Source organism: Acomys minous, assembly GCF_964271855.1.
Source record: "Acomys minous genome assembly, chromosome: 18".
NCBI classification, from domain to species: Eukaryota; Metazoa; Chordata; class Mammalia; order Rodentia; family Muridae; genus Acomys; species Acomys minous.
In genome coordinates, this window is record NC_140501.1 from 34,014,056 (window position 1) to 34,035,957 (window position 21,902).

The 21,902-nt window shown below is 38.1% G+C and overlaps 1 protein-coding gene across 3 annotated transcripts in view; it reads left to right on the forward strand.

The window, feature by feature from the left end:
• DIAPH3 (diaphanous related formin 3) overlaps positions 1 to 21,902 on the forward strand; it is a 454,594-nt gene that overhangs the window by 184,629 nt on the left and 248,063 nt on the right. For all 3 annotated transcript variants that reach the window (XM_084767928.1, XM_084767927.1, XM_084767929.1), the window contains one exon: positions 20,458 to 20,553. In XM_084767928.1, coding sequence (XP_084624054.1) covers positions 20,458 to 20,553 — 96 coding nt within the window. The remainder of the gene's footprint in view (positions 1 to 20,457; positions 20,554 to 21,902) is intronic.

Genomic DNA, 21,902 nt, shown 5'->3' on the forward strand with positions numbered 1-21,902 from the left:
TTGAAAAGATTGCTGAGATATTTAAATAATCTAGATTCCAGTTAACTCTCCCACTGGTGGACATGACTCTCAGTCTGGGTGAACTACAGGCTCTTTTCTAAATTAGGTTAAAGAATCCAGAGGCTAAAGAGAGTGAGTGAGTCACTAACCCTCCACCCACATGCTGGTCCTGGCGGGCTTGTGGGGTGGGGTTGGCTCCCTGTGTGTGTGAGCACATGTGTGTTTGAGTGCCCATTTTCTTGTTTTTTTTTTTGTTTGTTTTTTGTTTTGTTTTTTGTTTTCTGTTTACTACTAGAACTGCTGTGTCATGTGGTAGTTTTCTGTTATTAAAGCTGTAAACTGTTTCCTTGGCGAATAACTAGTTTACATTCCTATTTCCAATGATTAAGGGTTCTAGTTTCTTTGTAATCACACTGACACTCTTTATTTTCTAGTTTGGACAGGTATTGGTTTTAAACTTTAAAAAAGAAGCTTAATTTTAATGGAAAGTATATCCTTTTGTAAGGATTTGATTGTATATGAATTAAAGTAAAGACTATTAGCTTTCTTCTTATGTATGTCAGTAAGGATTTGAATCTAATAGAGCAACCTCAGGATTCAAGTGCTATATAATTATTAAAAAGCTGTTACACAGGATAGCAGAGGATTCATAACTATGGGCGAAACTTGTGATTTTTGCCCAGAAGAGATGTATATATTAAGATGACTCTGCATTCCAGTGTTAAATGTGTATTAGCAGTGAAACAGACATAAAGTATGATGCAGGTAGTTAAAACTATGTGTAGATAGTTCAGTTAAACATATGTTCTGCTGTGATTTCTTTTAAAGTGATTATGTTACAGAAATTTTAGAAAATGGATGAAAAATTACTACTCTAAACTTATACATTGCACTGAAATTCATTAAGGATTTGGATGTGCATTTTCCTTAGTATCTTCCAAAATTCATGTTTTATTAACATGTTAATAATAAAACACATACAGACTTATCTCTGTACAATCTATTTTCACACTCATGAGTGACCTTTATGAGTACTAAAATGGAATATTATATTTATTTTATCTCCAGTGTTAGTCTTTTTTTCAAATCCTTTAGTTGCCATGTGGGTTATTAGGACAGGCTTGTCAAGTGGCTTCTGTTGCTATCTTAAGTGCTGCCATTTCTTTTGGGGAATTTCTTCTGTGACTTCACAGACTTGGTCAGATCTCTGTAATTCTACACCACTGTGCCCTTATTTCTCTCCCACTGCCTTGTCAATCAAGCAAAGATGGTTTTGTGCTTAACAATGTCTTTTGTCTTAAGTCAGCATCTCCCCATGGCAGGACCTGGTTGTTTTTTGATCTCTTTTCTTTTGTTGAGATCAGTGTTTGTGTTCACTGCCTTATAGTAAAGGTGCCTTTGATGAGTAAACAGATGGGATGGAATTGTGTATCAGTAGTCACCACAATTGGGTGCTCTTGGGTGCTGGGGAACTAAGGGATCACAGTATACTATGTCTGTTCCAGGAGAGAAATGTAGGGAGGTGTCACTAAAGGATAAATGTGGGAAAATTATGTTCCTACTAAGTAGGTCTTTGTAAGACATACTTAAGCATTTAAATTTTATTCTGTCACTTATTTATTAATAATTTATGATAATTAATATTTTACAATCTGTCCCAAATTGTATAACATTCTGAATAGGGATATTAAATGTTACAGTCTATGTGTCCACATGACATCTCAATTCAGACGGCTCTGTGGATAAAATACACCGTAGCAGCATTTCCTACCTTGTAGGCTCCTTTTTCTCTCTTCCACCTTTCTCTATCCTTGTTCTAACTTCCAATCCCCCAACACTAGGTAGGAGAGAAAGAAATTTAGACAGCAGTGGGGGCATTTTTTGCATTAGACTACTTCCCACTGATGGGGTCCTCAGGGCCAGTTTGATCTTCACTGTCAGGATATTCAGTTCTTCTCTCTTCTTTGTGCATGGCCACTTGTCAAACTGCAGCAGCAGTCACCAGCACCTGCAGCAGCCACTGCCATAGCCACTCCTGGGGCTCTTACATACATACATACATACATACATACATACATACATACATACATACGTTCATTCATTATTCTGCCTTCCTGTGAGCCTGCATGCAAGAAGAGGGCACCAGATCTCATTACAGATAGTTGTGAGCTACCATTTTGTTGTTGGGAAGTGAACTCAGGATCTTTAGAAGAACAGACAGCGCTCTAAACCTTTCAGCCATCTCTCTAACCCCGGTTCTAGCATTTATATCTTCTCAAGAGTCCCCAAAATTCCAAATGCATACACTTGCAGAAACTATCTGCAACTTGCAAGATCACACCCCTGCCAGAGCACAAGGCAAATCATAGTCTGCTGCTATGGGCAGTCTGAGTAGTCCTGTAACCAATACCTGGGATTAAAACAAAAACATATGCCTATAACATTTCTGTGTATTTAGAGAAACCAAAAATTCTCACTTTAATACATAGCCTAGAATAACAGTTAAAAGACTTGTTTAATTACCAGGGAAAACTGGTGTTGAAGTCCTCAGCTTATGTTACTTTCATGGGCCCAGAGATCTGTTACATCTGCTCAGTCATCTTCCTGCCATTTGAAGGCAGCCACAGACTGGGTGGAAACCAGTGGTAATGATTGCTAGAACCATGCCATTCTGTTTATAAAACTGTGCATGCGACTTAGCTCTACAGTTAAGTACAGATATCACTGAGGTTTTGTTTAAACTTGTATTATTAAATGATGGTAGAGGCCACTGCATGCTATGTGATCTCCTTCAACAATGATCACCCAACAACACTGATGCAGAAATGAACTGCTAATAGAAATTAGTGACTAAATATTGTTGCTAAGCAGAATTTATGAGAAGGCAGTATTTTGGACTAAGCTTTTGTACAAGGTCCTACAACACATGGGTTCAGAATGCATAATTTTTAAACTGGGTGCCATGTTCAGTGCTCTTCTGAAACAACACCAACAACACAATGGCATATTCACTAATGACCCAGCTTACCTGAGCTGACATGACAAGGAAGCTCTCTTTAACCCTATCAAAATAGTAATGAAAACCAATAATGACCAGTCTACTTCATATTTCATATTTATACTTGTGCTGTAGTGACCTATAAAATAAGCCATCTTAGCTTAATTTATTGGGGCAGCTTTTCTAAAAATTTGAGATGAGAAGGAAGTAGTCAGGAAACGCCATCTTGAGCCTTTATTGTTTTAGTAAAAACTGTCAAATATAACAGAGTGTTGGGAGGAATGATGGTAGGGGCTGTTAGAGGGGAGCCAGCTTGAAGATACAGGAGTGTGAGGCTTCTGGATATGGATGTTGTAGGAATTGGTTGAATGCTATGAATTCAAAGAAATCTTTAAAGCAAATATTTTGGAATGAAATAGTGGTAAATAAATTGTAGGCTCAAGTGGACATTAATATTGAAACTCAGAAGAGAACATGGACTTTGCCTGGTTGGAATTTGTCTCTGCTTTTTTCTTTACTTTGAGATGAGTTTTCAGTCACTTTAAGATCAACTTCAATTTTCTCATCTGAAAAAGACAGTTATTAAGAGGCAGTGTGCTGAGTGCCCAGCATAATACTTGATTCACACCATGCTATCACTGCCAGTTAGCCCATCACTATCAAACGTATTTCACCGTGTATTGTATTTTTTCCCCAAAGAAGTAGAGTGGCTGTCATGTTCATATGAATGGAACATTAGATTGGATATTGTCTTTCTGCTCTCTTCTGTATCTAGGGTTTCTTTATTAATAGCATTCTAAATGTCTTTAAAGATATTATTTTTCTAAGTTTGTTCAATAGCCATATTCTACTAAAGAGAGAGAGAGAGAGAGACAGGGGCCAGGGGGCAGAAAACAGTGAGGTTATGAGGACAAATGCAAAACGTTTAGAAGTATAGGAAGGTCTCTTTTTTTCTGTTATCCTTTAATTACATCACATCTCAATACACACTATTGAAACTATTTCTTCTGTTTTAACATGGTATCTATGATCAGTTGTTATCTTTGGGTTATTTCCAAATAGGAAAGTGTTAAGAGAATCAGGCATTTGGCCAGACAGATTTGAAGTTAGAGAAGATTGCTGTTTGTGCTAATGACATTTTCTCAACTTCTTTTGAAAACTATTGCACATGAGCCTGAGCCTCTTTATACTAATTGTAATGCATTACTGTACCCCATAATCTATGAGAGTGTTCCCCTCTGCCCTCTGCCTGTCCAGCTGTTGTCTTGTACAATTATCAGCAAGTTATTATTCCGGTATAAGCTGTGTCATGCTCGAGAGTGGGATGAAAAAAACGTTAATGAGCATGCATGAATGTTGGCTGATGAAGGTTAAGTGGCTGCAGATAAGCTCTCTACGTTCTTCCCTGTGAGTGTTCAGGCTGAGGCAATGGGTTCTGATGAGGGATTACAAACAAATGGTGCTGATTGACACTTCTTGATTTAACATTAAAATGGTATCTCAAGGCAAATTCTGTGTTTCAGCTGAATAATAGATGCAGTGTGGTTGACCCCAGTGTGCAGCACAACACTTCAGCTTTGGTTTTATTTTACATTTTTTTTCTTCCTGTACCAGATTCTCAAAGTCTGTAATTTTGTATCCCATATTATTGTCAAAGTATGCCTGACAGTCTGAAATCACTGAAAATACATAGAGAGACCATGAACACATTTACTGTGTGCTTACATTTTTTTTTTACAATAGTAAGTTTGCAGTTTTTCATGATCAAATAAAACATTTCACACAAATCTATAAAAACAAATAAGCATGCATCAGTACTTACTGTCAATATGTTTCATCTTGTATGTTTGCATAAATTTTAAATGATGGCCCAAGTGCTTTTTCAGCACTTGTCACTTACAGACTAATGGGAATTTGTTGTATGTGTTCATTAGGTGTTTGTATGGATTCTAAGAAACAATATTTTGTATGCTAAGTATTAAATATGAGCTTCAAATATAAATTTTCCTTTGAAGAACTGCCAATGCAAGGCTCACCATTAAATAATGTTATAGAACCATTGTCCTTATTTCCCCATCATTGATAATTATGAATTTAGTGCACCAAGGGGGAATCATTGATTTGTAACTGTACAGTACTGTACAGATGTTTGTATTGTGAGGCCAGCATGAAAAGATCATCGTGCTTTGTGTCAGTTTTCAGAAGGCTACACAGCAAACATACTCCTTAAATAATCCTTGGCCTGCAATGTGAGTAGGACTTGGATCTCTTGTTTCCTCACTTATTAGATGGAAAGTGTGAGAGGTGTCCGTGCGATTCAGCATCTCCAGCAGCAGAGATCCCATTTGGCATTTTGCATTTGGGTACTTTGTTGAACATATTTATATGTGTTATGTAGATACAGCTTCCTGTGAGTCATTGCCTACTCATGTCTGAGCTCAAGTGTTATTTTTCATATAAATATATTTCTCATAGGGGAGCTTTGCTTTTAAAATTTAAATTAATTTTAAAAAAATTTTGCTTGTTAGAATTCATGATCATAGACAATACTCAGTTCTCTTTGATTCCTGAAGCAATCAGAGCAGGGATATATTCTTGTCTTGAAGTTCTGGGAAGCCTCATCCATGACTACATGCCGAACAAGCCTTAGCACTAGGCTGCAAGGCCAGTGCTCTGATGTCTTGCTCCTCTTGACGTTGCTTTGTTCATGTACAGTTCTATGCAGCAAAGGTGGTCCTTATCTCTTAGCCCAGCATCTTTATGCTGAAGTACATTTCCCCTCTCAGAGCTCTGCAATCTCTTTTGTATTAGTGCCTAAGTCTTCCCTGCTAGTGTAGCTTTTTTTCTGTCGCTCACTGAAATTGGATATACAAATCAGACTCCTTCAAGGCCAGCTGCTTCTAAGTATTATGCCTAGGATGCAGTTATCTGCCCTCAGCAAGCAGGGCTCTCAGCTTGGTTTATGAGCCAATCATGGTGAATCATCCGGCCATCGAGTTGACTGCCTAGTCTGCCGAGCTCCACAGTATGGGATATTGTCTGCTCTGAATGGGACTGCCCTAACGCCCAGGACATAGGCGCTTCTTTCATGTAGTCTGTAATCTAATGAAGACAATAAATAGGCACAGGACAGTGGCCATGGCCTTCTGTACTACACAGATCTAGAGTAAGGTATGACGATCCATGCTGGTTAAGAGAAGCTGCGCCTGGCAGGCTTCTGGAGTCACAGAAATGAAATGAAATACTAAAGGGATGAAGGAATTAGTTAGCCTGAGTTACAGGAGGAATGAACAAAGCCTCCTACTAGAAAGAACTTGAAGTCCCTTAAATGTTTAGTGCATACTTATCACATTATGGGAGGGGCAATAAAAGATAGACTTCAGACCTGGATCGCTTGGAAAAGCTTCACCGAAACCTTTGAGTGTTGTTAAGTATGACCATAAGATTTTCAAGAACAGGAAGAAAGGAGGACAGCCTAATAGTAGGCATGTTCATAGAGACCGAAGGGAATATTTGATGTCCTACTGAGTCATGATTCCCTACCTGCTCCTTGAGGGAGCATGAAACTGGACAACAGGACAGAGTGAGGATATGACAGACTGATTCAATACAAAGTATGAACAGCTGTATAGACAGCTGTGTGAAGTTAACGTATGAGCAGTCAATATAAAGCCTCTTCTTTCCAAAGTCTTCGTGTTTGCTCTCTTCAAAAGAAGGCATTAAACTACAGCTATTTTCCCATTAACATGAACAAAAGCCTATTTCAAACAAACTAGTGTTAGACGTAGCTTGTCTTCAACTCAACTATGCAGCAATTCATAAGTATACTTAAATTATCCATAGTCTCAGTGTACAACAGACATGGGTCACAGTAAAAGTAAGTGTTAGGATTCTGCTTCAGTCTGCCTAACTGTGATGCCATTGCCTACCCGCCACCAGGTTGTGGCCCTGCCCAAGACTATATAAAAGGGCAGTCCTACTTCCCTCCACCCTCTTACTTTTACTCTTTCTCTTCTTCTTACCCCTTACCCCCTTTCTCTCTTCCTCTGCCTCTGTCTCTCTCTCTCTCTGGAGTACCCCTCCCGCTTTCCTTCTCTCCCCCATACACATTTAATAAACCACATATAATCTAATATCTGACATTTGTTATCTTATTGTCTTATGTCTTTTTTTTATATTAAACAAACAAACAAAAAAATAAGCCTGTGAGTTACTTTCTGAAACCTGGGTTCTTGCAGCTCAGCTTGCTGTTAGGACTGGGTTGTCTTTTTGCCACAAAAGCACCAGAGTTCAAGTGTAATTACAAGTTTAAAACAGACCTTTCTGCTTTTCTATTCCCATATGCCAAATAGTACTGCAAATGCTCAGAGCTCTTGCTTTTTTCTTTTTAAATTTTTTCAAAAATTAAAAAAGAATTTAATTCGCCTTTTCTTCTGTATTCAACTAAGATCTTTCAGAACTGGACTTTGCTTCTTTGTATGTTTATACATGTATAAAGCATGTGTTTATATTTAGAAGGTAACTTCCATAGAGGATCCAGAAAGAGATGCTTTCTAAATCTTTTCCCATTTATCTTTTAAGAACGACAGGTAATGGCACTTATAGCATGATGACTTTCTGATTCATCTGTGAGATGTTATTTTTTGCTTCTTTGATCTTCCAAAATGCCCCATTGATCTTTTTTTCTTGATTGGCCTCAAAGAATTCAGGCAAAATAACCTTTTCATATACTCTTTTAGTGGGCTTCTGATAAGATAAATATCAAAAGATGCCTGACCTCTGCAATACTTCTCCTTTGACATAAGTGATAGTGTTATTGTATAGTTTTATCTCTTACTGTCCTAGTTCCTTTTGAACTTTAAGACAAGCCTTGTGCCTTCCTTTGTTCTGTTCATCTATAGTAAGTGCAAGTCATTGACTTGTGATTTTGCCTGTGGATCCATGAGTGTATTGAAGCAATGAATGGACTGGCATAAGAACCTCTCTGTGTTGACCAGGGAGGCCTTGGGGTATCCCCACATTGAGATCTCTGACAGTTCTGGTGTCCTTGTAACAGTGGGTTCTTGGTTGTCTTTGGAACATGGAAAGTTACACAGTGAGGTGATCTCAAATCAAAATGTGGATATTTCTTGTTTATTCTAGATAGAAGGACTTGGAGTGGCTTCTTTCCAGTTCTCAGTTATATTTCTTAAGATAGATTTCCTTCCAGGTTAGCACTGGATATATTGGTCTGGGCAGTGTTTTAATTTCCTGTTTTGAACATTAACATTTACTATGATAATTTCATGAAGCATTTGAACTTGAGATAGTTTTTAATTAGTTAAGAAGGGACTTTATAGGAAGGACTGTTTCTGTTGCTATAAAGATTCTCTGTATAATATAGATGTTCAAGGGTCAGGGTGCTCAACATAACTGTGAAGCAATTGAGTTTAAGGGGAGTTTTGTTCTTTATCTCATAAGATTTAAGTTGCTGAAATCCCATTAATGAAAAGCTTCATCCATTACCCTTTGACTGAAAACTGCATTAGTTACTTTCTTTTTTTTTTTTCCTTTTTGTGTGTGTTGTATATGTTTTTTGGTCTATCTATCTATCTATCTATCTATCTATCTATCTATCTACCTACCTACCTACCTACCTACCTATCAGTATCTGTATCTATCTTATCTGTGTGTCTATCTATGCTTTTGTGCTTGTACACATGTGTGTTGTATGTGTGTATGTATTTTTGTATATGCATGTACATGTGGATTGTATATGTTAATGTATGTACATGTACATGCTTATATGCTGTGTAGGTGTGCATGTATATGTTTATATGTGGAGGAATGCATTTCTATATTTTATTTTAATAGCAGATTTGATGGTTATGACAACATAAGCTTTTCTCATGGGAAACAGTCTAAAAGACATGGGGAATATAGGGTTTTAGAAGAAAAATATAATTTTAAATATGGATACTGGGAAGGATTAGGATATTGTTTATCTTAGGAGTCTTTTCCTCAGGTTTTGCCACTTACCAGTCATGCAGAGGTTCCTGATTCCTCTCTTTGTTATCTTTCCTAGTCCCTCAAAATCACTTAATGAGAGCTACATGTGGGTCCACAACAAAAAGGGACAAAGGACTGTTATGTTGTTAAGTTGGCTGTTTGGGGGACATTGCAAGAGACTTCTCCTGACTCTTGCTCCTGGCTGAGGCACCTCTGCTTCTTTTCCAGAATTTGGCTCTTTACTTTTTTCCACGTGTCAGTGGCATATATAGAGCTGAGGGAAGATGCTGGCATTTCTCAATACCCCTTGCCTTCAGAATGGCAAGAGGTAAAAGATGAGAGCACTGTTCCATTCTATCTGAAGTAGAGAGGAATATGCAGTGTGGAAAGGGAAATAAAGTTCCTCTTTCCTAGAAATTGCAGTTAACGAGTGCACATGTGCTATTTGTCTTAAAAGGCTAGAGCTGGGCACTGCAGACAACGGACATGGGACTTAGTTCTCTAGAATATGAGTTGCCTGGACATTCTTCATACAGTTTGCAGAAGAAATTTCACTGATGGGGTAGGGGCAGGGGCAGGGGCAAGAGAAGTATTATTATTACTTTTTTTTTTAACAGCATGCTCATATCAGGGCAGGAAAAGCCCTGTGTGCAGAAGCGTGTCTGGCCATAGAAGACCACGTGCATCCTAAGTGATCTGATTTTCCTCTGGTTTGAAGAATTTGTGGTCATTTAGAATTCTCTCTTCATTTTAAAAACAAATCACTAACTGTTTTTATTGTTAAGTATATATTTGTATCAAGAGATTTTTAGAAACAGTTTGAATGATTTGAAATAAAGCCCTTTAAAGAAAATTCTTCTCTAATCTTTAAATTTGGTTAAATATTCGTAACAAGGTTTTGGTATTTGTTGCTGTTGTTTGTTGTATAGTGTTGTGGCATTCCCATTCTTACACAGCAGTGCACGTCTTCCATCTTGCTGTGTCGAATACGTTTTGGCTCTTCCTTCATACGGTAAACACTCGTCTTTTCTCTCTCTCACCTGCTAGTCACTATTTGAAATGTAGTTTTCCCCAATAAAGAATACCATAAACTACTAGCTCTCCTGTACCCTTAAAAAAAAAACAAAACAAAACTATGGAGGCTGTTTTTTTGCATAGGCAGAGATTTGGACAGCATGCGACATACCCAGCAGATAAGACATCACCGGTACATAGTAGAAAAGTTCTCAGTTTTGCTCTTGTTTTTCTTGGGGATAGGTGTTGGTTGTTCCTTTGTTTGTGTTGTATGTTTCCAAAACCTGATGGCTGTAAGGATAGAAAACAAAAGTATTTGCTTGTATCAAGGAAACAGACAAATAATGGAACTCCAGTTAGCTAGGAGAGCTGGTAGCTGGGACGAGCTGAGATGCTGTCTGGAAGCCTCCCAGCAGAATGAAGAAGCTTACTGTGGAAGTGGCTGTGTGGCTTGAACCGCCACCTCAACTAGCAGAGAGAAGGATTCAGAACAAGAGGCCAGGATAGTGGCTTAGGAGGCCGAGGAGGAACAGAGGTTCTGTGGGAATGCACAGGTTCGATCTGCCTTTCTTTCCTACACAGATGTATCTATTTTCTTGTCAGCACTGATATTGATAACCCTTTCTCAGCCCAGTGTGAAGGCCACAGACAAAGACAAGCATGTGCTGACTGTGGCAGGGGCAACTTAATAAAGTGTTATTATTTTGGTGCAAAAACAAATGTTAATGTGAAGTTGGGTTCTTAGTCCATACTCTGGGTTAGCTTTCCCATATATATATATATGTGTGTGTGTGTGTGTGTGTGTGTGTGTGTGTGTGTGTGTGTGTGTATGTATGTATGTATATTACCCAGTTGTTCAAATACAACAAAACAATCATGCAAGCTTGCTGTCATTGGCTATAAGTTAAGTAATTACAAGATTTGTTTCTTAAGTCTGACCATGTCAGTGAAATGCATTTTGTTAGCGTTTTAAAATAATACTTTTTCATTTTTCTCTCAGGCTTTCGATAATCTGACCATTTTCATGAAGTGGTTTTGTTTTCCCCACACAGTGATATACCAGGCATGGTGCGCTCACTACTGTGGCATTGACTTTTTGGTAGTGCTTTTGCTATAATTCATGGCTACCCTTTCTAGTCTCAAGTTGCTCAGCACTGTGTGTACAGATACTTGGGCTTGTTAGGTCTTTGTGTTCTGCAGCATACATACATCTGTTCTGAGTTGCCCACATCCTCAGTGGACTTAATCCTCCTTTGTAATTAGGAATGTACACCGAGTTCTCATCCTTTGTATAATGGGTTCTTTTTGTACCTGTGCATTCTCTGGTGTGAGCTTTAGCATGTCATGTATTATTGTTCAGAGGCCACTTTGCAGCTTCTTCTCCACAGGCACATTTTTCTACTTTCTAGTTTTATCTGAGAATATACATGAGAAGGTTGTGCTGCCAAGACAGCAGTTCTTCATGATAAAAATACATATATTATTCTATGATGAGGAAACACTGGTGTTCCAATAGGCTCATAAGGAGCCAGGTGGCCGACTTGTTCTTTAGGGTAGAGAAAATGATCCAGGGGCTTTTTTTTTTTTTTTTTTTTTGAGTCATCATAGTGAACCAAGAAAGATCATGTGACAAGTGGATATAATTTATTTCCAAGTGAGGTTCTTTTTTTTTTTTTTCACAGACTTTACACTTACTTCTTTATTGCTGTACGGCCACTGTCTCCAATCATCACCTTCTCCCCTTTATGTCCTCATTATTATATTCTCATTATTATATTCCTATTATTTAGCTTTGTGTCTGTTTCCCCCCACCCCTCAGTTTCATATGTTTTGAAATTTTATTTCCATATAGAGTAGCTAATGAGGTATATTAACTAAAGCTCTAGCCAGTGGGAGGCTGCTCTTTTTTTTTTATTATTATTAATTTATTCTTGTTACATCTCAATGGTTATCCCCTCCCTTGTATCCTCCCGTTCTTCCCTCCCTCCCATTTTCCCCTTACTCCCCTCCCCTATGACTGTTCCTGAGGGGGATTGCCTCCCCCTCTATATGTTCATAGGGTATCAAGTATCCTCTTGGTAACCTGCTGTCCTTCCTCTGAGTGCCATCAGGTCTCCCCCTCCAGGGGACATGGTCAAAGGTGAGGCACCAGAGTATGTGAGAAAGTCATATCCCACTCTCCACTCTACTGTGGAGAGTGTTCCGTCCATTGGCTAGATCTGGGTAGGGGTTTAAGGTTTACCGCCTGTATTGTCCTTGGCTGGTGCCTTAGTTTGAGCGGGACCCCTGTGCCCAAATCTGCCTATCATAATGTTCTACTTGTAGGCTTCTAGGACCCTCTGGGTCCTTCTACTTTGCCTTTCTCCCATGATTCTCTCATCTAGAATCCCACTAGAATGTCCTCTCCTCTGTCTCAGTTTCCTGGTAAGTGAAGGCTTTCGTGGGACATGCCCCTTGGGCTAATATGCAGATATAAGTGAGTATATACCATTTGAGTCTTTCTGCTTCTGGGTTAACTCACTCAGTATGATCATTTCTAGCTCAATCCATTTATCCACAAATTTCGGGAATTCCTTGTTTTTAATAGCTGAATAGTATTCCATAGTGTATATGTACCACAGTTTCTTTATCCATTCTTCTATTGAGGGACACTTCGGCTGTTTCCATGTTCTGGCTATTATGAATAAGGCTGCTATGAACATGGTTGAGCAAATTTTCTTCTTGTGTGCTGGAGCATCTTCTGGATATATTCCAAGGAGTGGAATAGCTGGGTCTTGAGGAAGCCCTATTCCCATTTTTCTGAGATAGCACCAGATAGATTTCCAAAGTGGTTGTACTAGTTTGCATTCCCACCAGCAATGAAGGAGTGTTCCTCTCTCCCCACATCCTCGCCAGCATGTGGTGTCGCTTGAATTTTTGATCTTAGCCATTCTGATGGTGTAAGATGGAATCTCAGAGTTGTTTTGATTTGCATTTCCCTGATGATTAAGGAGGTTGAGCATTTCTTTAAGTGTTTCTCAGCCATTTGATATTCCTCTGTTGAGAATTCTCTGTTTAGTTCTGAGCCCCATTTCTCGATTGGGTTATTTGGTTTGGTGGTATTTAATTTCTTGAGTTCTTTATATATTTTGGATATTAGACCTTTGTCAGACATAGGGTTGGTGAAAATCTTTTCCCAGTCTGTAGACTGTCGCTTTGTTCTCTTTACAGTGTCTCCTGCCTTACAGAAGCTTCTCAGCCTCATGAGGTCCCATTTATTAATTGTTGACATTAATGCCTGGGCTGTTGGTGTTCTGTTCAGGAAGTTGTCTCCTGTGCCAATATGTTCCAAGCTCTTTCCCATTTTTTCTTCTAAGTGACTTAGTGTCTCTGGTTTTATGTTGAGGTCTTTAATCCACTTGGATTTGAGTTTTGTACAAGGTGACAAATATGGATCCAGTTGCATTTTTTTACACATAGACATCCAGTTAGACCAGCACCATTTGTTGAAGATGCTATCCCTTTTCCATCGAATGGATTTAGCTTCTTTGTCAAAAATCAAATGACCATATGTGTGTGGATTCATATCTGGGTCTTCGATTCGATTCCACTGATCAACCGGCCTGTTGCTGTGCCAGTACCATGCTGTTTTAATTACTATTGCTTTATAGTACAGTTTGAGATCAGGTATGGAGACTCCTCTGGAGCACCTTTTATTGTACAAGATTGTTTTAGCTATTCTTGGTTTTTTGTTTTTCCATATGAAGTTCAGAATTGAACTTTCAGTGTCTTTAAAAAATTGTGTAGGTATTTTGATAGGGATTGCATTGAATCTGTAGATTGCTTTTGGTAGGATGGCCATTTTTATTATGTTAATTCTCCCTATCCATGAGCAAGGTAGATCCTTCCATCTTCTCATGTCATCTTCAATCTCTTTCTTTAGGGTTTTGAAATTTTTTTCAAACAGGTCCTTCACTTGCTTAGTTAGAGTAACTCCTAAGTACTTTATATTGCTTGTAGCTAATGTGAACGGTGTAGTTTTCCTAATTTCTTCCTCTGCAAGCTTGTCATTTGTGTATAGGAAGGCTACAGACTTTTTTGAGTTAATTTTGTATCCAGCCAATTTGCTGAAGGTGTTTATCAGCTGTAGGAGTTCTCTGGTGGAATTTTGAGGGTCACTTATGTAGATTATCATATCATCTGCAAATAGGGATAATTTGACTTCTTCCTTTCCCATTTGAATACCCTTGATCTCCTTATGTTGTCTTATTGCTCTGGCTAGAACTTCGAGTACTATATTGAAAAGATATGGAGAGAGTGGGCAGCCTTGCCTTGTTCCTGATTTTAGAGGAATTTCCTTGAGTATCTCACCATTTACTTTGATTTTGGCTATTGGCTTCCTATATATAGCCTTTATTATGTTGAGGAAAGTGCCTTGTATTCCCGATCTCTCTAAAACTTTAAACATGAATGGGTGTTGGATTTTATCAAATGCTTTTTCTGCATCCAAAGAGATGATCATGTGGTTTTTTATTTTCAGTTTGTTTATGTGGTGGATTACATTGATGGATTTCCGTATATTAAACCATCCCTGCATGCCTGGCATGAAGCCTACTTGGTCATGATGAATGATATCTTTGATGTGCTCTTGTATTCGTTTCGCAAGTATTTTATTTAGTATTTTTGCATCGATGTTCATCAGAGAAATTGGTCTGAAATTCTCTTTCTTTGTTCAGTCTTTGTGAGGTTTAGGTATCAATGAGTATGGCCTCATAGAATGAGTTTGGTAATGTTCCATCCCTTTCTATCTTTTGGAGTAGCTTGAAGAGTATCGGTATTAGCTCGCCCTTGAAGGTCTGGTAGAATTCTGCACTGAAGCCATCTGGCCCTGGGCTTTTTTTGGTTGGGAGACTATCAATGATTACTTCAATTTCTGTAGGGGAAATAGGGCCATTTAGCTTGTTTATCTGTTCTTCACTCAACTTTGGCTAGTGAAATTGATCAAGAAAATCGTCCATTTCCCTTAGATTTTCAAATTTCAAGTGAGGTTCTTAACTCCAATACCTTTTGCCATTTTCTCTCAGACTTTACATCTATATGATCAAAACTGACCTCTGTAGCAAGCAAGTCCTTATCTGCACCTCACCTCACCCAGAACAGTTTGACATCAGCTTGCTCTTTCTCCCTTACAACAACTTTAATTTATAAGTTATTTAATGTAAATTCAGGACACACTTTGTCTTTTTTTTTTTCTGCTACTAAATTCCATGATTATTGGAGGCTGTTTATTCAAACAGGCATCTTCATTTATTGTTTCCTTTTAAGTTGTATGTGAAATAATTTTCAGATGAATAGAGTTGATCATTTCTATGGTTGAGTTTTGACAACTGTTAAAAATATTTTCATTGGTGTATTTCACACAGAGATGAACAAATAGGGGAAATAAACCTCTAATCTCAGTACTCTGGATGGTGAGTCAGGAGGATTGCCAGGAGTTTAAGGCTCAAGTATTTAACATAACAAGTACCATGGCAGCCATTCCTACATAGTGAGATCTTATTCAACAAACAAATGATACAAATCCTAGCCAAAATAGCAACAACATTGTGAAAGGTAGGGGTGGTGGGGGGTGAGGAAGAGAGCAGGAAAGAGGGAGAATGAGATATTGGTAACATTGTTTGTATCAAGATGGTTCTCATAGCTTTCATAGTAATCTATAAACATGTTACAATGGTTTTAAAAAACACTGTATTCCACTATACTCAGAAGATGCTCTAGCACACAACAAGGACATATGCTTAACCATGTTCATAGCAGCCTTATTCATAATAGCCAGAACTTGGAAACAGCCTAAGTGTCCCTCAGTAAAAGAATGGATAAAGAAACTGTGTTACATTTACACTATGGAGTACTACTCAGCTATTAAAAACAGGGAATTTCCAAAATTTCTGGACAAATGGATTGAACTAGAAATGATCATACTGAGTGAGTTAACCCAGAAGCAGAAAGACTCAAACGGTATATACTCGCTTATAACTGCACACTAGCTCAAGGGGCTTGTCCCATGAAAGTCTTCACTTACCAAGAAAGCGGGATAGAGGTGAGGACAACCTATTGGGACTCTAGGTAAGAGAAGTATAGGAGATTAGGGAAATAGAAGAATCCAGAGGGTCCTAGAAACCTACAGGAAGAACCCTAATGGGCGGATCTGGGCCCAGGGGTTCTGCTCAAGCTATGGCACCAGCCAAGGACAACATGTGCAGTGAGCATCAAATCCCTACTCAGATCTAGCCAATGGACAGGACATTCTCCACAGTTAAATGGAAAGTGGGGACTGACTTTCACGTGAACTGGACTCTGGAGTCCCATATTTGACCATGTTCTCTTGATCGGGAGGCCCAGCGGCACTCAGAGGAAGGATAGCAGGCTAGCAAGAAGAGACTTGATACCCTAGGATCATATACAGAGGGAGGAGGGGAATATGGTGAAAGTGGGAGGGATGGAGGAATGGGAGGATACAAGGGATGGGATAACCATTGAGATGTAATAGGAATATTATCAATAAAATATAGTAATAAAAAACACTATATATAGTTGCAAAACTTTAAGTCATGAATTCCTTCTCCCTATCTTTGCAAGATCTGTAAAGCCCTTCAAGGCTATTTGGTTTTGTCATTGACTACTGAAGTAGAGTGTTAGATACTGTGAAATATGCATATATTTGCTGTACCTTTGATTGCCATAGATAAAATAATCTTTTGCATAAAATTCCATTTAGTGCTTTAACCACTCTTTCTAAATATTGTATAGCTTATAGCTTAGAATTGTCAAAAACTACTTTTGCCAGAAAAATTCTGATTGGTTATGGCAGGCACACATTAATATTTGAACAAAGATATAGCCTATGTATTCCTCTCTGAATGTTTTCTGTGTAGTTAGTTTCATACCATTTTGTTTATGTGCCTAGAAATACTAAAATTAGGTTTGACAGATCAGATATGACTAAAGCAACTTATACAATTAGGGTTTTTAGTAGCAAACTATTTTCTTAGTTTCCAAGGTTGTATTGTAAACCAAACTTGTGGTGTGTGTGTGTGTGTGTGTGTGTGTGTGTGTGTGTGTGTGTGTGTGTGTGTGTGTACATTTGTTTCTCATTACAAGTCTTTTCACCTTCCCCTGTGAGTTTTATATTTTATACCTGGGTTTTCTAAATCTCACATAAAACCATGTTGTTACATTACAACAACCAATAGTGTGAGGCCCCTTTCTCAGCTGTTTGTTTTGTTCTTAAATCCTAATCCTTAAAACTGTCAATCATTTCACCTGCACCAAACATTAGAGACTGAACCATAGCAAGCTATTGTTCACTGGGGAGATTATGATGGGTGAAGTGACTTTCCATCCTGAAATGTAATTTTTTTCCAAAGCTCTGAATTCATGTAATTGTATTCTGGACATTGTGTATTCCTCTTTCTTCCCTCAAGCCCACTCACCTTCCTCTACAATCTCCCCGTGAGCATGTGGAGCGAGGGGTACTGCATCAAGTAGAATGGGGGTTTTCGTCCTCTAGTGTGCTGGCTGCAGAACACTAGAGAAATGCACATGGCTCTTTCAAGCCAGACTAGGCCAGTTGGGTTGTGCACTGGCCTGACCTCAGATCTGGTCACAGCACAGTTCTTTTTGACCACCTGTAAATAATCTCCACAGTCAGGCTTCCATTTCTATAGGATGAACAGATGGCATTTCATATACTTTGACTGTTGTGCTTTTGAAATTCCTGACGTTTTGGCATTCTTTATTAGCCTCTTAGAATATCAATAATAGGAAGACAGACATTAGCAGTCCTTTAAGACTTTCATAGGAACCTCATTCCCCACTTCCTATCACGCTCCTTTGAATACTGTTAATACTGCACTTGCCTGATATCCTAAATATATTATTTATTGTTACCTTTTTTTCTGTCATTGAGCTGAGTTTACTGTCATCTCTTGGTATGATAGAACTTGCTTTTAATTCAGCTGCTTGTGTTCAGAAGTTATGCAATTAAAATGGCAACTGATTGTAAGCTTATTATGCAAAAATTTATGATTCCAGTTAAATGAGCGCTAGATAAATTTTCAATGCTTTGTTTTAAAACAGCATAGTATACATTTAATCCAAAAGTCAATACAAATAAATTATTCTATTTCACATGGCACATACTTATGTAAAATATTCCATTGTGAAAAGAGAAACTGTCTTTTTATGTTATTCTACTTCTAACTACCAACACATTTTGACCTGCATAGTCTAGTTTTTTAATAGTGAAATAATGTATGATAAAAATTTATATGAATTCTATGATAAAATTTATAGCAAACCTAATTCCTCAAAGGTCACCTTTTAAATCAATCTGATTAGAACATAATGGAGAATGGGCCGGAATAAGATGTATTATCTTGTACCATGGAACAATAATTTTTAATGGAAAATTTAGTGTGAAAGAAAAGATTTTGAAAGGAGATTCTTCATATAATTTTGCTCCTATTTTCGAAACTTTGACCATAGAAGAGGAATAAAGTAAAGATGTAATTTTAAAGGACTTTCTCAGTTCATGGCTTTGGTGACCAAGAAAGTTTTGTCATCTTTGACTTAATTCTGACATATAACCCATATAAAATGCAGTGTATGCTGTGTTAGTGATCAGGGACTGTTTTGAACAGTCTTAATCTTCTCATGGAAAAAATGGAGTGTTACCTTGCATGTCTAGGAAGTGAGATTACACACAGACTTCTAATGACAGAGTGGCCAGCTCACAAGTGTAGATGGTCCCAGTAATCTGACCTTGTGTGTCTAAGAGATGGATGTTATCCAGGAAAAACATCCAGTCTTTCAGTGAAGGTGAGCTTGTGTGGCTAGAGATGCAGGCTCCCCGCAGGATGTGTAGTCCCCTGTGTGCTTGCTTCAGTGCTGGGGCTACATTGTGCTGCACTCTGAACCCATTCCTCATGTCTCTGTGCCACCTGGACGGTTATCTGAAAACAGTTATCAACTCATGTCACTCTTCTCACTCTTAGAGGGTGGTGTTTCTTATCTGTAGGACCAGGGCCTGCACATGACAGGGCTGAGATGCGAAAGGTGTCACCATGGCAAGCACTCTGCTTCAGGGACCTACTCAATGATTGCTTTCCTTTATTAATATTCTTCTGTAGTGAATCATTTTTATTGTTGTATTAGTCTGTTTCCCATTTCTATAACAAAATAATGGAAGCTGTGTGACTTATACAGAATAGAAGCTCATGTACCACAGAATTTTTAGTCTGGAGAATGTCATTAGCCTCTGCCTGGCTCTATGAAGGACATTTTGTGAAATCTGTGAGAACGAGAAGGCTTACATGGAGAGTCAGGGAGCCAGAGAAAGATGTGAAAGGGGCCTTTGACTCTTTAGCAGTCTGCACAAGCAGTACCAGGACTTAGGGACTTCCTCTTTCCCTTCTGACCAGAGAGTCCCAGTGCCTCACCTATGAAAACAGTTGCCTTCCTCTCATTGCAGTGGGGACTTGAAGCATACCAACTACCTGCTGTTTTCTCCGTGTCACTTAACTAAATCATTTCCTGCTTTCCCACTGACTGGAAGTAGCCAGCTATCTCCCTCCTTTTAAGTTAAGAAAATAGAAAACTTTTGACTTCTAAATGGATGTTTTTGTTTGGTGTCTATATGTATCTTTCTGGCTAAGTAGACTTATGTGTATTGCATTACCATCAACTCTTCCCACCTTGTATGTTGTACCTCTGTTATTTTCTGTGGAAAATGGATCCTTCTCACTCCATCTTTCAGTGCATCTCTCATCCTTTGGCTGTAGAGCAGGAAAGATGAGGAAAACCATACATTTCCTTATTACAACAAAAGATTGAAACTAAACGTATGATAATATCAGTGCTGTGTTTATGCAGTAAGTAAGTATAATTTGTATTCCCTTAGGACGAATAAAATTCACAACAGAAACACATGTTGTTTATGTAGAATATTGTATTAAGTGAATAGTTACTGAAATAGATTCGTACTTTTAAATAGACATGCTAAATGAAACATAAAGTAGCTATGTGTATTTTTGTTTAGTATTCTTGAGATCACTTCTTAACCCTATGTAAATTAAGTCTATAAACTGCTGTTATCTGTGTTCTTATCCCACTGAAATGCTCTTACTATGTATGCCTTCATACCCCATGGTGTCACTCTCCACAGCATAACTGCTTTACCAGCGCTATCCGTTTCAGTCATAGATAACTGCTCTTAGTAGTTTTTCAAGCCTAAGAGCCACCAGTGCCTCCCTGAAGCAGTGTAAGTCGTGGGTGGTCAATGATAATATTTTATTTTTATCACTGTGTAATTTAGAGTACATACCTGTTAACATCTTTGATGGAAAAAGTTCGTTTCCTGCTATTTTGCCCTTGAAGGTCATACTAATTCTAATATAAATCTCTCTTTTGTCTTACAGAGAAAAGGAATATAAATGATTTTGAGGAAAAGAAAGTTATTAAGAAAAGAATTAAGGAACTTAAATTTCTAGATCCTAAAGTTGCTCAGAACCTATGTAAGTATCACATATGAATAGCGCCCTAAAGTATGAAGGCCCTGTGGATTGTTCTTGGAATCTGCTAATTTTGTGTCTTGTTTTCCATTATTTTATTTTCTTGACTTGAATACCAAATTCAGATATAACTCTCTTTCATGCAAATTACAAGATTAAGTTCTTGAAAAGATTAATGTGTACTAGAAAATAAGAAAATGATTTAAGATGAAATTCTGTCTCCCACAAATACCGAAGGACCTGCTCTTTAAAGTTCCTTTTTCACATATTAAAGGAGAGAAATTCAGGTGATGACATCACACTTTGGTAAAGGAGGCTGTAATCTATCTATTCTTTTACCCCTCTGAATATCTATTATTTGTGACAGTTGATCATGCAGGACAGCAGTTAGAATATTAATGGAACTAAGGATGAGGAGTAAAATGAATTCTATTATCCCACCTGAGCAACTCAAAGCCTTTTCCTCAGAAGCACCGATGGAAATATTTTAGATTTAATTACTGTTACAGGAGCTAAATACCTAGTGCTCAATTGTCTTCCTGGCTGAATTATTATGAGAGAAGGAAATAATTTTGTTCCTAATTCATTTCTTACTGCATTTTAAATGCATCAAAGAGAGTGCTGCTTGCAGCTGAGATAGTCTGACCTGGGTGTAATACTTTCTGGAGATGCAAGAGAGATATAATGTGAAGAATCTAGAGAGCTGAGGAGTGTTAACATGGCTATTAGTGTGCTTCTCAGTTGTTACATGCCTCAAGTGAGCTTTTAGCACGTGTTGGAACCAAACAGTTCGCCAAGCAGAGAATCCTGCTCCATGCCATTGGTTAAGGAGTGTTATATGAGAAGGTGGCCTTGAAAGTTTCAGAAATGACACTCCATACTTCCCATGGCAGCCAGTAACTCTTTCTACTCTACAGGCTAAGATTAGATCTTCATGCCTACTATGATGACATCGCGCTACTGGCTGATATCCAGTCTGCTTTTCTAAGTGTAAATTGCTTGCATAGCTTTGCCTGCTTTATATCGGTATTGTCTTCTGACATGCTTGAACCTGTGAATATGTAACAGAGATGATATCACTTCTAGGTGGAAGCATTTAATTGGTGGTTTGGCCTCTTTCAGAGTTATCCATCCTTGTAATAAGATGATTAGATTATGTAGGCTAGTTCCTCTATTGTGGGTTTTTTTTGTTTGTTTGTGTTTGGTTTTGTTCTCTTTGTCCCTCAGTTGGAAATGATATTTTTGTGCATGCATACTACATTACTGAAATTTTGGCTTTTAAATATGACTTGCATATATGGGCATTTCCTCAGTGAAGAAATATTGTCTCAAATTGAGACACTGAATTAACT